The sequence below is a fragment of the Hyperoodon ampullatus genome, assembly GCF_949752795.1.
Source record: "Hyperoodon ampullatus genome assembly, chromosome: 7".
Taxonomy (NCBI): Eukaryota; Metazoa; Chordata; class Mammalia; order Artiodactyla; family Ziphiidae; genus Hyperoodon; species Hyperoodon ampullatus.
Genome location: NC_136920.1, coordinates 97,170,697 through 97,185,243, shown reverse-complemented (window position 1 = coordinate 97,185,243; position 14,547 = coordinate 97,170,697). Strand labels below are relative to the sequence as shown.

The 14,547-nt window shown below is 49.6% G+C and overlaps 1 protein-coding gene across 1 annotated transcript; it reads right to left on the bottom strand.

The window, feature by feature from the left end:
• Positions 1-9,068: 9,068 nt before the first annotated feature.
• APOA4 (apolipoprotein A4) lies at positions 9,069-11,639 on the bottom strand (the record flags this gene model as incomplete). Its single annotated transcript, XM_079707848.1, has 3 exons — positions 11,382-11,639; positions 10,891-11,017; positions 9,069-10,077 (listed from the first exon to the last, which is right to left on the bottom strand). Exons 1-3 carry the CDS (start codon positions 11,428-11,430, stop codon positions 9,069-9,071), a joined length of 1,185 nt encoding a protein of 394 aa, XP_079563974.1. The 5' UTR covers positions 11,431-11,639.
• Between the last annotated feature and the right edge of the window lie 2,908 nt (positions 11,640-14,547).

Below are 14,547 nucleotides of genomic sequence, written 5' to 3'. Positions count from 1 at the left end.
CAGTGGCCTGGAAACAGCAACCGGGCTGCAAATCGTCTGCCTCTGTGAAGGAGGGTTGCAGGAGAAACCAGGGAGCAGGCATCCTGCACGAAGGCCAAGTTCCCACAAAGGCCAGGAAGTAGAGAGAGTTCTAGGCAAGGCTGAAGATGCAGAGGCATCTGATCCATGGGGCAGTGGGAAAATTGGGAGGGAAAAGAACTTTGGGGTGTTGGGTAGAGAGAATAAACAAAGAAGGATGCAGGAGAGAGTAGGAGTGCTCATCTTGCCAGAGAGCCTTACTTTGGGGGCTGTGACCAGGAATGAAAGGGATGCGAGGCACAGTGGGTTTAGAAGAGAGGCTAATGTTGCATCCAACATGTCCAAAGCCTTGATGAAGGCAGCCGTTGACACTGAGACCGACATGGTTGGGACCTCAAGGGTGGGACCACTTACTGTGTTCCAGACACCCCGCCGGGTCTGGAGGTGAACTTGGTACCAAGTAACACCCAACTAGATTACACTGTGAGCCCAGGGATGTTCCAAGTGCTACACAGCAAAGGACGAGTTCTCCATGTGATGAAGAGAAGAAGCAGGATGCCCAGCAAGAGAAAAGACATGGAGGCCAGAAGCTATGCAATCCATAGTATGGATGAAGGGCTCAGTATGGCTAGAGTGTGGTGGTAGGAAGGTAGCCTGAGCACATCTGCACATCCCTCTGCCTCTCAGAGTCTGGCCCAGTAGGATTTGAAAATACTTGATAACTATAACCCCTCTACTGAGCAACTCCCATGTGCCTGGTATTTACCCTTTATCATCTGTAATGCTCAAATCAATACTCCGAGGTAGGTATTGTTATCCTCATTTTACTTACTGAGAAACTGAGGCTCAGAGGGATTCGGGAACTTGCTCAGGGTCTTGCCCTGGGCCAATCCCGGGTCTGTCTAACTCTGAAGTCCATGCTTAGTACGCCAACTCATGCTCAGGATGAGAGAGAACCCTGCTCGTGGGGCTGGTACCACACAAAACATCTACACACCTTACTGGGGGACCCAGGGACCCACGTGCTCAGTAGAAAGCCAGGTGCCAGGAATTAATGATTCAGTAGAAAGAGGGCTGTTGAAACACAGGGGAGCCAGGGTCCATGTGTAAGCTGATCTGGGGACAGGAACAATAGCTCAGGGCCAGCCAGGGAAAGGACAGCCAAGCTCGGGACAGCTGCCAAGTCATCACAGGGAGTGGAGTCCACCCCTCCTTCCTTGTCCCATCCCATACTTAAATATGCCCCCCTCAGTGCCCCTTCTCTCCTGTCCCCTATGGAGGTAGAAGCAGCTCTAGTTATAGCCAGAACACCAGGTCCTTAGGTCTTTAGCCTTGTCAACCGTGGCCTCCACAGGTCATGATCCATTGTGCCTCAGAGCTGCCCCCAACGAGATGTTTGTGTCAGAAACACCTACTGGTGGTGCAATAGCTAGATGGGACCTAGCTATTGACATGGACTCTGACACCACAAAATGTACTGAGCACATTCTGAGTCAACACAGTGATGGGGGCCAACAAAGATAAGGATTTTAGTTGTTTGGGTTTTGCTTATGTAAACCCTCCTTCATCACCAAAGGTTCGAGGCTCCTGACAGTGAAAACTGAAATGATGATTATGGTTATGATGATGATGATGGTGATGGTGGTGATGATGATGATGATGATGAGAGAGAGAAAGAGAGAAGACCCTCGGGACCAGTGAAAATAAAAATTGTAGAAGAAAATCATGACCTGAGAAAGCACAAGACCTGAAGAACACAAGCACAAGCAATAACGGATGACAAAGTTGCAATAGTTGACTTTCGCATTGGTTTTGGGTTTCCTGGAAATCCATGAGGAGAGAAATTCAGTTAGTTACATAATTGTCGTAAGCAGAAGAAAGAAACAGACCAGAATCAAAAAGAAAATAAAGCTTTTCCAAACATGAGTTGCAAAATAAACATCTCGATGGGACTTTGTATACAAGGACTTTTGAATCGTATTAAAAGTCACTGAGAGATGGCAATAAGATCAAGGTGAGGAAGCCCAAATATCTACGTTTCTGGTGATAAGATCTGTGGATAGGATTAAGAGTGCCTGATATTTTTTAGTAGGAAGTCCTGTCTATTAAAATATTAACTAACATTAATAAACAGCTTTTTATTTCATTAATACTTAAAAGAATACAATATAGAAAAAGCATACATTGCAGATAAGCAAAATATATATGTAATCACCTATATTCCCACCATCAGCACTTGCATATTCTCCAATTTTTTTTTAATCTAGGCATATGTTTAGATTTTTTTTTACAAATTTATTTTTATGCACTCAGACTGTTTAGTAGCCTGATTTATTGTTTAGAATATGCCATACTTACAATCCATGTCAATTAATGTTCATTCACAATATAATTTTTAATAGAAATTAATGCAGACATATCAAAATTTAACAATCCCCTCTTGTACATTGTGTTTTCTTAATTTTAAAAATTATAAACAGCAATGTAATGAACACTTTCATAGCTAAATGCATGCATTCTGTGGTTATTCCCTTACCATTAATTTTTAAATGGAAGAACATTTTCTAAACAGGTATATCCCTATTCACAAACCCTTTGCAGTAATACTGAGACTCCCCAGTGTTAGGACCAGTTAACCTCCCAGGTGGGAACCAGTGGCTTAGACTCTAAAGGAAAGGTGCACCACAAAGCCTTCAGGCATTTTCTGTCTCTGTTACTTTCATGGATTTTCAGATACAAATTGAGTGCATGTATCTAATTTCACTTTTCTCTGAAACCTCCCTCAAAATATAGTGAAGAGGGCTTCCCTGGTGGTGCAGTGGTTGAGAGTCCGCCTGCCAATGCAGGGGACACGGGTTCATGCCCCAGTCTGGGAAGATCCCACATGCCGTGGAGCGGCTGGGCCCGTGAGCCATGGCCGCTGAGCCTGCCCGTCCGGAGCCTGTGCTCCGCAACAGGAGAGGCCACAACAGTGAGAGGCCCGTGTACTGCAAAAAAAAAAAAAAAAAAAAAAAAAAAAAAAATATATATATATATATATATATATATATATAGTGAAGAAATTGGTTTTTTTAGAAAAGATGTAGACCCATAGAGACAAAAAGAATGGAAAAAAAAGACCACAGCAAAATTTTGAAAGCTAGAAAGCAGACAGACCAGTTGCAACTAATTTAGCAGGCCTGAGCAAACAGATCTGAAGTTGGCAGTGGGGAAAGATGAGTGCCAACCTGATTTATTGCACTGAATTCTCAAAATGTTAAGGAATTGTAGTAAATCTTCTGCTAGCCAATGTTACACCCGTGTATGAATTAGTAATACCCTCCCTTTTCTCAAGACACTCTACTGCCATCTACCAGAAGTTTGTCATAATAAATATACAATTCCATGATGTCTACAGTGCGGGAAAGGTGCACTCGGAATTGTGCCCTGCACAGCTTGCACAGCCATACATACCAGCCCTGACCTGGAGCACCAGGAACCACTGAAAATAGACGTGAATGAAGAAGCTGTTGTAAAATATGAAAGATTGGTTAAAACTATTTAAAAAGCTGGAAAAGCTTTAGCTTTTCTCTCTCACCTTAGCGAAAGATTGGAGGTTTATTCTCTGAAAAGGGGAAGACCGACTATCTGTGGAAAGAGAATGCCTGGCAGAGTTGAGGACAGGCAGAGAATGCCTGGCAGAGTTCTGAGTACCAGAAATAGAGGGATTAAATCAAAGTGTGCCCTCTGAATGCTGAGTCCCATCCTGCTTCTTCCACTTGGCCCCAGGAGCACTGGTATCCAGGCCTTTACCCTCCAGGCAGGAGAGTAGGAGAAACTTCCTAGGGAAACATGACCTGCTCAAAGGAAAATATCTAACTATTTTTACTTTGGGGGTTCCCGAACTAAACTTTCCAGTGGATCACCCAACAGTGAAGCTCATAGTCAACAATACTATGTACTCATGTACATGGAGCTTCTAATCAGCTTTAAAATCCCCACTCTGCAGTTTAAGCAGATAAGCAAAGTTTACCAGGCATTTGAGGAAAGATCTCAACATGAAAGATAGAGACCAAAGCAAACAGACATTTAAAAAGGAACTTGAAGAAAACTGAGACTATGCAGACAGAAGAACACTTAAAAATACCATTAATATCATCAGAGGGTTAAAAGAATATATTACAATGATGAAACAAGAACAGGATACTACAAAAGAACATTCACAGAATTTTTTTTTAAAAAGCCCTTGCAAATTAAAAACACAATTGTAGAAACAGAAAACTGAATAAAGTGTGAGGAAATCTCCCAGAAAGGAGAGCATGCAGAGATGGAAAAAATGAGTGAAAAGAAAATTAGAAGACTTGTCCAGGAAGGTCTTATTATTGGAAGCGACTGAGAAAAAGTGGTACAATCATCTTAGAAAACAATTTAGCATTACCTGGTAAAGATGAACATACATATACTGTACCACTGGGCAAGAGAATAAAGATTTATTAAATTCATTCATTTATCCAATAAATATTTATTGAGCACCTGCTAAGTCATTGTGCTGGGCATTGACTATACAAGAATAATAAACAAGAAAGACAAGACCTCTGCCCTCACAGAAACCAACCAAAATTCTTCATCCCAAGGCAGCTGTGAAGTATGGCACATTTCAGGCTCAATTTTGTCCACAAGGTTTGGGTTTTTGTGCAAGGAGTCTCTGGATAGATTTCCTGTGGGCAGAACATGTGTATGAAGGAATTGTAATTATTCTGTGGCTCAAAAGAGGAGTAAAAATTAGAACAAAGCTGGATTGAGAAAGAACCAATTTAATTTTTAAAATTTTGATAATCTTGAACAGAGTTGTCCAAAGATAGAATCAATTGTTTGGGGTGGTGGTAAGTTGGCTGTCAGTGGAGGTGTTCAATACTAAGCAGGATTCATTCACTGAGTGATTGCATGATGGCCATGTGCTGGGCACTGGGCTAGGCACTGTGTATTAGTTAGCCATTGCTGCATTGCAAATCACCCCCAAATTTAATGTCTTATGATCTCTCACAGTTTCTGTGGGTCAGTGGCTTGGCTGTGTGGTTCTGGTTCGGGATCTGTCATGAGATTGCAAGTAGGACGCTGCCTGGGTCTACACTCATCTGAAGGCTTGACCAAGGCTGGAGGATCTGTTTCCAAGGTGGCTCACTCGTATGGCTGGCAAGTCGGTGTTGGCTGTTGAGGAGGGGCTGTAGTTCCTTCCTATGTGGACCCCTCCACGGGGCTGCCTGAGTGTCATCACAACAGCACAACATGGTGGCTGTCTTCCCTCAGAGTCAACAGTCTAAGAGAAAGCAGGATGGAAGCCACAATGGCCATTATGCCCTAGCTTTGGGAGTCATATACCATGCCTTTCACAAAGCCTATTGATCACCTAGGTCAGCCCTCTTCAATGTGAGAGGGGCCACACAGGTCGTGAGTACCAGAGAGATGAGGCTCAATCTCAGAGGCTGACTACCACACTGTGAATGCAATGATGAACAAACGAGTGGGGTGCCTGACCTCAAGAGTCTGTGAGTGTAGAGTTAGGATATTTATTAGAGATGATGTCAGAGGAACTGGACTGAGACACAAGACAGATCCCTCCAATCCTAACGTCCTGTGATTTTGTTCTTCTAGGTCTTAGTTCTTTACTCACCGTACCACTAAGCCACCATCTCAGAACCAGCAACTCACATCCTCGTTCTTCTGCCAACGGGCAATTCTGAGGTCTCCATTATTAGCTGCTTGTCATCACACAGCGACATAACATGGTCCCACTCTTGGTGCTTTCAGATACAGAAGTCCCTGGATAACCCCACGCTTGTTGTTTCTTGCCCCAGGGTGCACCACTGCCTGTGCTCCTCTTCCTGGGAGCGCAAGGTGTCCTATGATAATGCCAAGAGAACACTGTGTCCCCATGCGGGAGCTGCTTTTGATCCAGCTGGGCAATCCCTCAACAGCAGAAATGCCCTGTGGGTTCAAGAGGAGAGTGGGCCCCGCCTCCCTTTACCCTGTTGTTCTCTTCTCTCCCTAATCAGGGCCATGCCAACCACCAGACACTTCAGGGGCCGTGACCCCTCGGACGTTCTCAGATGACTTTTTACCTTCAAGCTTTGTGGAAGGGTGCAGGTGTATGGCTAATGTCTTAGCCTGGCCCACACTCGTGCCGGTCGACCCTCGGTTTGGTGCACTAACCCATGCGCACGGAGGAGTCTGTTATCTCCAGTTCACCCGAAGAGCCAGAGGTAGCTGGGGGAGCTTCAGGCCTGAACTTGTGCTGGGCTCTGGGAGGACCATTGGGAGATACTGATGTGGGCTGCACCGGAGTCCAGAAAACGCCCTCCCCTGCCTCTCGCAAGGGACTCTTAGGGCTCAGTTCTCCCGTGTGTAAGTGCTTCAGTCTTGCCAGGTGGTAAAAACAGGATCCTGGCAAAACTCTGGTGAATATTTGCTTGTTTGTTTGTTTCTAGTTTTTAAAGTAATACTATTAGGATGCCTATTTTTAAATATAACAACAGAAAATAACAAGTGTTGGAGAAGACGAGAGAAAACAAACCCTTGTGCGCTGTTGGTGGGGACGTAAAATTGTGTAGCTGCTGTAAAACACAATATGGAGTTTCCTCAAAAAATTAAACAGAATTACCGTGTGATCCAGCAATTCCACTTCTGAGTATATTCACAGAAAAATTGAAAGTAGGGACTTGAAGAGGTATTTCTATACCCATATGCATAGCTGCATTCTTCACAACAGCCAAAAGGTGGAAGCAACACAAGTGTGCACAGACAAATGAATGGATAAATAGAATGTGATCTATACATGCAATGGAATAGTATCCAGCGGTCAAAAGGAATGAAATTCTGATATATGCTATGACACGAGTGAATCCTGAAAACATTATGCTAAGTGGAAGAAGCCAGACACAAAAGTAAAATTATTGTATGATTCCACTTACATGAACTATCTAGAATAGGCAAACTCTAAGAGACAGAAAGCAGACAAGCAATTACCAGGGGGTGGAATGGGGGAGTGGTAATGGGGAATTACTTAATGGATACAGAGTTTCTGTTTGGCGATGAAGAAATTTTGGAGACAGAGGTGATGGTTGTACAACATTGTGAATGTAATTAATGCCACTAAACTGTACACTTAAAATGGTTAAAATGGAAAATTTTATGTTATATATATTTTACCACAATAAAAAATTAATACTAAAACATTATTTTAAAGTCCCAACACTACATAAATCTATAAAGTAGAAAGAAAAATCCCATTCTCCAGAGAGGAGACCTGATGAATTTACCATCTAGGTTTAGAGAGTTCTTTCTTCTGTGTAGTGGGCATCCTTGTGTAGTGGGCATCCCCTCTTCTCTATGGGATTCTTGGTGGCGCTTACACTTCCCACCGTGCTGGGCCTACCCTGGAGGCGCCACAGCCTGGTAGTTAAAAGTAACGTTCTCTAGCTGGATGGCCTGGGTTCCAATCTCAATTCCACCACTTGCTAGATAACGTTACTTCAGCACCCTGTACTGTCTTTTTCTCACCGACTGCATCTTTGATGTCACTGTCTGTTGTAAGGAGTATATGAGTCGATGTGGTACGTATACCATGGTTTTTTAAAGCATCTAGCACTAACGAGTAGAGTGTCAGCTTTAGTGTCATCTCTGTATTTAAAACTTCTAGAAGCTTCTGCCACTGGTCGTTCCTTATTGGCCATGATCTTGGGGTGTGGGGCAGGGGGTAGCTTCCTCTTTTACTCCCTCTTGTCCCTTGGTGTCTTTCCCTTGAAAGCCCTGTATTCCCATTCTGGGAAGGAAAGGGGTGCCGGGCTAGACTTGGAGACCTGGGGTCAGAGCTAACAGCTGGGAGGTCAAGTCATTTGGGACAAAGACTTGAACTGGCCCTTCTCTGGGGCTCCCTCCTGGGGAGGGTCTGTGAGCCTCTGAGGGTGGGGGGATACCCCACCTCCGAGGCTGCAGCAGCTGTCCACAGCTGGCTGTGCTGATGAGACTGCTCAGGGCCCGACTCCTCTCTTCCCCTGCCCCCTGCCCCAGCACTTGGCAACCCGGGCCCCAGACCGACAGGCCCCTTTGCAGGAGGCTCCAGGGCAGAGCTCACTAGGGCCCCATGGGCACCTGCTCCTCCCCACCTCCCAGGACTCTGCCAGGTCTCTAGGCCGCATTCCTCAACTCTGGAGACCATGGGTTTAGCAGTCAAGAAATTTCTGAAATAAGCATGAATCGATATAATGGAAGTGTGACAGGATGGAGTAGAATAAATCAAAATTCACATAAATGTCAGGTGAAAGGCACAAAAGAGCTTATGCCAGGAGGGACAGTCTCTCCCACTGTGCCGTGAGCTCTCCAAAGCCAAAGACCATGTCCTGACTACCTCGGTGGCCCTCTCAGTGTGAAGCACATTGTCAGACCGATGCTCCCCAAAAGCTATTTTGCCCATTGTCTGGTGTCTATCATTCCACATACAAGAAATATCTAGAGTAGGCAAACTCACTGAGACAGAAAGTAGTGGTTGCCGAGGACCTGGGGAAAGTTACTGTTTAATGGGCATGGAGTTTCAGTTGGGAAGATGAAAAAGTTCTGGAGATGGATGGTAGTGATGGTTGCACAACGAGGTGAATGTACTTAATTGAAGACACTTGTTGGCTAAGTGAATAGAAATGGGTTGCATATTTCATCTTTGGATAACACGTGACATCTTTAGCCACCTCCCCCTTAGAGCTATCCCCACACCTCTCTCAGCCCACCCTGCCCTCCCCCTCCCCCTCCCCCCTCCCCCGTCGCACCCCCCAGCCCTCCGTGTCCCTCTAAGCAACCCCTGGCAGCCCCTGCTAAGCTTTGCCAAGCTCTCACCTCAGGCCCTGCAACACCAAGGATTCACATTGTAACCAGACTGGGCTAGCTTCTCAGCAGCTTTATTGAGTAGCGAGAGGTAGTGTCACCTTCCACTGGACAGGTATCCACGGGTTTGTACCAGAACTGCTTTGGGACAGACAGACAGACAGGGGGCAGGGCAGGGCAGGTGTCAGTGGTGGGGCAGCTCAGCCCTCCAAAGGGGCCGGCGTCTGCTCCTGGGCGGTGAGGGCGGGGGCCTGGATCTCTTCCTCCTTGAGGGTTGAGGTGAGGGCGGGGCCCTGGATCTCTTCCTGCTTGAGGGTGTTGAAGAAGGTGCTGACTTTGTCCCGCAGGTCCTTCTCCAGGAAGCTCAGGTGGTGCTCCACGTCCCCCGACAGGGGGCCCAGCTTCTGCCTGAGCCCCTCCACCTGCTGCACCATAGCTTTGTTGAAGGTCTCGCCGTAGGACCCCACGGTGTGGCGGAATTTCTCCACCTGCTGGTCCAGGTGGCTGCTCAGCTCGGCCAGCGACTTCTGCAGCTCCGGGGCGTTGCCCTTCAGATTGCCGCGCATGCTCTCGGCCACGGGCGCCAGCTTCTGCCGCAGGTCCTCCGCGCTGCCCGAGATCTTGGCCTTCAGCTCCTCGGCGTGCTTCTTCATCTGGAAGGACAGGCCCTCGAGCTGGTGGCTGAGCTTCCCCTGGACATCCTGCGCGTAAGGGGCCAGGCTGCGGCGCAGCTCCTCCACGTTCTGGTCGATCTTGGCCTTGAGCTCGTCGGCGTAGGGCGTGAGGCGCGCCTTGAGCTCCTCCACGTTCTTGTCGATCTTGGCCTTGAGCTCGTCGGCGTAGGGCGTCAGCGAGGCCTGCAGGTTGTCCATGTTCTGCCTCAGCACCGCCTCCATGCGCTGGGCGTAGGGCGTCAACTGGCGCTGCAGCTGCTGGGTCTGGGCGTTGACCTGCGCGCGCAGCTCCTCCGCGTAGGGCTCCAGGCGCTGTTGCAGCTGGCGCATGTTGGCCCCGATCTGCTGGCTCACCTCGCTGGCGTGGGGCAGCAGCCGGGCCCGCAGCTCCTCCAGCTCTTTCCGGATCTCCTCCTTCAGCTTCTCTGAGTCCTCGGTCAGGCGTTCGTGCAGCTCCATGGCAAAGGGCACCAGCTTCTTCTGCAGGTCATCCGTGTAGGTGTTCACTTCCCCAAGTTTGTCTTGGAAGAGGGTGCTGGGGCGGAAGGACACAAGGGGGGCACCGTTATGCTTGGCACTCCATGCCAGGACCATTCCAGGACCTTGACTCCTTACATAGCACTCACCTTACACACACCTGCTTAGGACAGGTGAGTGTGCAGGGTACTGAGTTCACCCATCTTCTCCCTGTGGCCTTCCCTATGGTGGATCATGATTTGAGCAAATGGATGTAATAGACTAAGGTATTAACATTGAACTTGTATCTCTGAATCTCCCCCTGAGCTTGAGTCACAGTATCTACCTATCATGTGACCTGGAGCAGCTTGCTCTCCTCTGCTTACCTGTAAAGTAAAAAGTGTGGACTCTGAGGTCCTTCCCAGCCCAGGTGTGCTGTGACAAGAGATCACATTCTCTAGCAGAATGTTATGTTCTGGACCTCTTCCAGCATCTTCTAGCTACACCAGGTGCTGCTTCCCTGCCATGTGCCCACCCTCAGAAGCTTGCCAAATATCCCCACCTCCCTTCCCATGATTTCACAGAAGCTTGTTCTTCTGGAATGTATTAGAAGCCAGCTCACATGACATTTCTTTCCCTTCCTTTCTTCTGCAAGCCTCAATACTAAGATGTGGCCATTCGTCATGCTCTAGAAAGTTAAAGCAGGGATTATTCAGCCCAACTTTTCTGTTTGTATATGTGGATCCCAGGTCTGGAGACCTTGGGTCAGCAATGAGTTGGTGGCAGGGCAGTGGGTCTCCTAAGCTCAGGTCTCCTGCCTCCGATCTCAGCCCTTGCCCGCTCATTGCATGGCCTTTAAGAAGCTCCACCTTGCAAGTTCTGCCCCTCTTACTTGAGCTGCTGGGTGAGCTCAGACTTCTGGAGATGTTCCACAGCCTTCTTGGCATTGTTGCTCAGCTGGCTGAAGTAGTCCCAAATCACAGTGGCCACCTGGTCGGCATTGACCTCCGCCTGGGCACCTGGGTGGAAAACAGAGCAATTCATGAGGACCTGTCTCCTTCCCTGCCCCTCTGCACCAACCTTGAGCTGCAGACCGGATCATGGGGGGAGCCCAGCCCCTGATTTCCTTCTCTACGCTTGGCTAGTTGGAAGCCACGGGGGTATGTAAAACGGGTATAGCACCAATGCCAGGGGGCCTACCACTGTGAATGGACTAGCTCTTGTGAGCCGGGTGGCAACCGGGCAGCCGCCTGCATCCAGCTGTGGGCTGACAGGCACTCGGAACTGTCCTCTTACCTTGGCCCCAGACTCTCCACCCTTCCCTGGCTGATGCAACGGATGGGTCCTGCCTGAAAGTCCCATCCAAAGGCAGCTCCTACTCACCGGTGACAGCCACCAGGGCCAGGCTCAGGACCACAGCCTTCAGGAACATCCTGGGCTCCTTGCTGGGCTGGAAAAGTCTCTTACTGCACTGGATCCTTCCTGGATTCAGAGGGGGCCAAAGGAGAGGTTCTCAGGCAGCTCACCTATGCTGCTGTTCGAACTGATTGAAGCTCAGAGCCAGCCAGACATTTAAATCCCCACCGGGCTGCACTCCCCGCCTTCCTCCCCATTGTGACTCCACGCTGGAAGGTGACACATTCCCAGGAGGCCTCTTGGACTTTTGTGACCCTAAGGCAACGTGGAAGCTGACGGCAGACTGGAGCCCGGGCAGCAGTCAGAAGCAGCTGCTCTGTGCCCGTGCCCCACCCAGCATTGAAGGGAGGATGGGTGGGGGGCATGAGCTGGGGAAGAAACGAGGCCTAGGGAACACCTGAGCCTGGGACTGATAACCCAGAGGCCCTGTGGCAGCTCTGAGTCTGTGCCAGGCTTGGTGGGGGTGATGGGGAGGCAAAGTTCACAGCTCCTCTGTCTGCTCCAGTGAGGAGTGGCCCCCCCACTCCTACATCCCCAGACCCGGACTCCATCTCAGAGCACCAGACTCTGGATTGGGACATCCAGGGCCACAGGTGCGGACGGCGAGCTGAGATCCAGGGCTCTGGTCAAGGTGCACCCAGGAGCAGGGGACCCCTGCAAGCCTTTGGGAAGGTGGGTGGAGTTGGGGGCTGTCCCGTGTTGAAGGTGTTAACTATAAGTGTGCTTCATGTCCCATCACTGCCAAGTGTGTCACCTTGGTCTAGTGATTCAACTTGGCCTAGCCCTGAGCCTCAGTTTCTCCTTTGAAAAATGGGGTTGTTGGGTATATTAAATGAGATATTGCTGGTGAAGTGAGTAGTATAGTGCCTGACAGAGCAAGCACTAAAAATTCGTTGTTATTGTTGTTAATAATAATATTACTATTTTCCTGATTTGGATCGAAGCAGGGAATACAGTAGAGTGCTGGCTGCTCCATTGAGAGTGGCAGAGTTAGACCCAGCCCTCCGGGGGTCATCAGGTAGGCATGATGCAGGGTGAGGGGCGGGCTGGCCCGAGGCCTGATGTCTGCCCACCTCTCCAGCCACACCCCCTGGGTGGGAGTGGTCAGCTTGTGTTGAATCACAGGACCTGGGGCTCTCAGGGGGCCTCTCACCAGGGGATGATGGGAATGGTGGTGGTGTCCAGGAGATCTTCTACTTGGGCTTCCAAGGTTCTCTCCAAATGAGATCACACACAGGAAGATATCCACCAAGAAGGCGACACAGCCTGGTCAGCTTGGGCCCCTCTGCTGGCCCACACACGTCACCGTGAGAGACTATGAGATGAGATCCATCGTATCGCGCTGTTGGCTGTCCCCTGTGACCGCAGTGCCCGGCACGTAGATGGGTTTCCAGTAGTCTGCCATTGGAATAGACCACAGTTGTGCTAACCCTGACTTCCATGTCTCCATTTTTTCATATACCAGAAGTGGCTTGATGTATCGTGGGATGGAAGGCAGCTAGAAGGCTTTCTGATGCTTGCACCCCTTCTGCAGAGTCCCCACTACCCAGCAGTGGCCCACACCACCCAGGGTCACTTCCAGCATCAGGGAGCTCCTCCTTTCTGGAGAAGCCCGTGCCGTCTCGCAGTAGTTATTAAGGGTTCCGGTGCTGGAGTCGGACGCCCTGGGTTTGCGTGTGGGCTCCCCACGTACTGACTGTGTGATCTTGGGTGAGTCTCTTAACCTCTCTGAGCCCCGTCTGCCTCAGCAGGGCGTAGAATAGTACCCGCCTCCTGGGGAGTCAGGGAGATAATAATCTGAGTAATGCGGGGAATGGTGCCTGGAGCAGAGTGAGTGCTCATCAAGCATGAGCCATGTTTTACCCCTGAAAGCTTAACTCCGTGCAACACTCCCAAATCAGGCACAGTCCAGCCTGGGCTGGATGCAAAGGTCAGTGCCCCATCCCTTCCCCCCTCCAGGCCAGAGGTGAGGAGGGCAATGAGTCACCAGGGACACTCAGTTGAGTTTGGCCTCCTGGACTGACAGTCTGAGCAGTGGGCTTCTGGCTGGCAGGGCTGAATCAGCACTGCCCAGTCCAGCCTTGTGGAAGGGGCATGGGTCACAGAGGCTCATGTGCTAAGCCTCACTCGGACACAAGTGGAAGCAGAGTCAATCCAACCCCAGAGGAGCATCTCCCCCCCACCCCTCCTCCTCCCACCACCAGTTATAGTCTGGGGGCCAAGCCTGGAGCAGTCTCCTCATTCCAGGGGAGCCATGGTCGGGGGGAGGGAGAGAAGAAGGCGGGGAGAGGTGGCTTAGTCTGGGCCACCGATAAGACCCTTACTGAGATAGCCCTACTGAGACCCAGCTAGAGCTGCTGGGAGGGGGGATACAGGCACAAAAAGGCGCCAAGCCCTTTGAAAGAGTTAAGGTCCCAGGCCCCATGGCATGTCACAACCCAGCTGCATGGGCCCGCACACCCAGGTTCTCTACCCAGCTCGGCACCTCACCACTGGGTCTCTCTGCCAGCGTCTTCTGACCTCCCAGGGATCAGTGGCCCATTGCCGAGCAGGAGAGAGAACACAGCCTCCTCCAGACCCTCCACACGCATGGAAAGAGAGTTGGAGGAAACAGGTCCAAGGGCTCCAGCCAGCCCATTCTAGCCTGCCCCAGCCCAGCCTGGAACCTGGACTCCCACGGTGGCCCTCACTCCGGGACCAAGGAACAGGCCAGAACAGAAGAGGGAAGTGGAAACAGTTGCCCTCCACCTTCCCCAATGTCCAAAGCCTTCCATGAACTCCTAATCACCTTCCTTTCCTCCCCACCCATCACCAAAATCTGTACTCAGGATCTGAAACGGATTGACTCTGATGAGTGAGTGACACAAATCTCCAAGGGTCTCATCTCTCCAAGCGGTTTGGTACCAGTGTAGCTATTTGAAGACCTGGATTCTGGTTCCCAGCTCTGCCACTGATGGGCTATGGGTACTTGGGTATGCCTCTGGCCCTGCCTTAGGTTTCTTACCTGTAAAATGGGGTTAATAATGTCTACTTCACAGGAATCTATTTGTATTTTAGCGGATAACAAGGTCTAAGTCAAAGGAATGAATCTGTATGGAGAAACTTCAAGTCTCAGCCACAGATAAAGAATTCT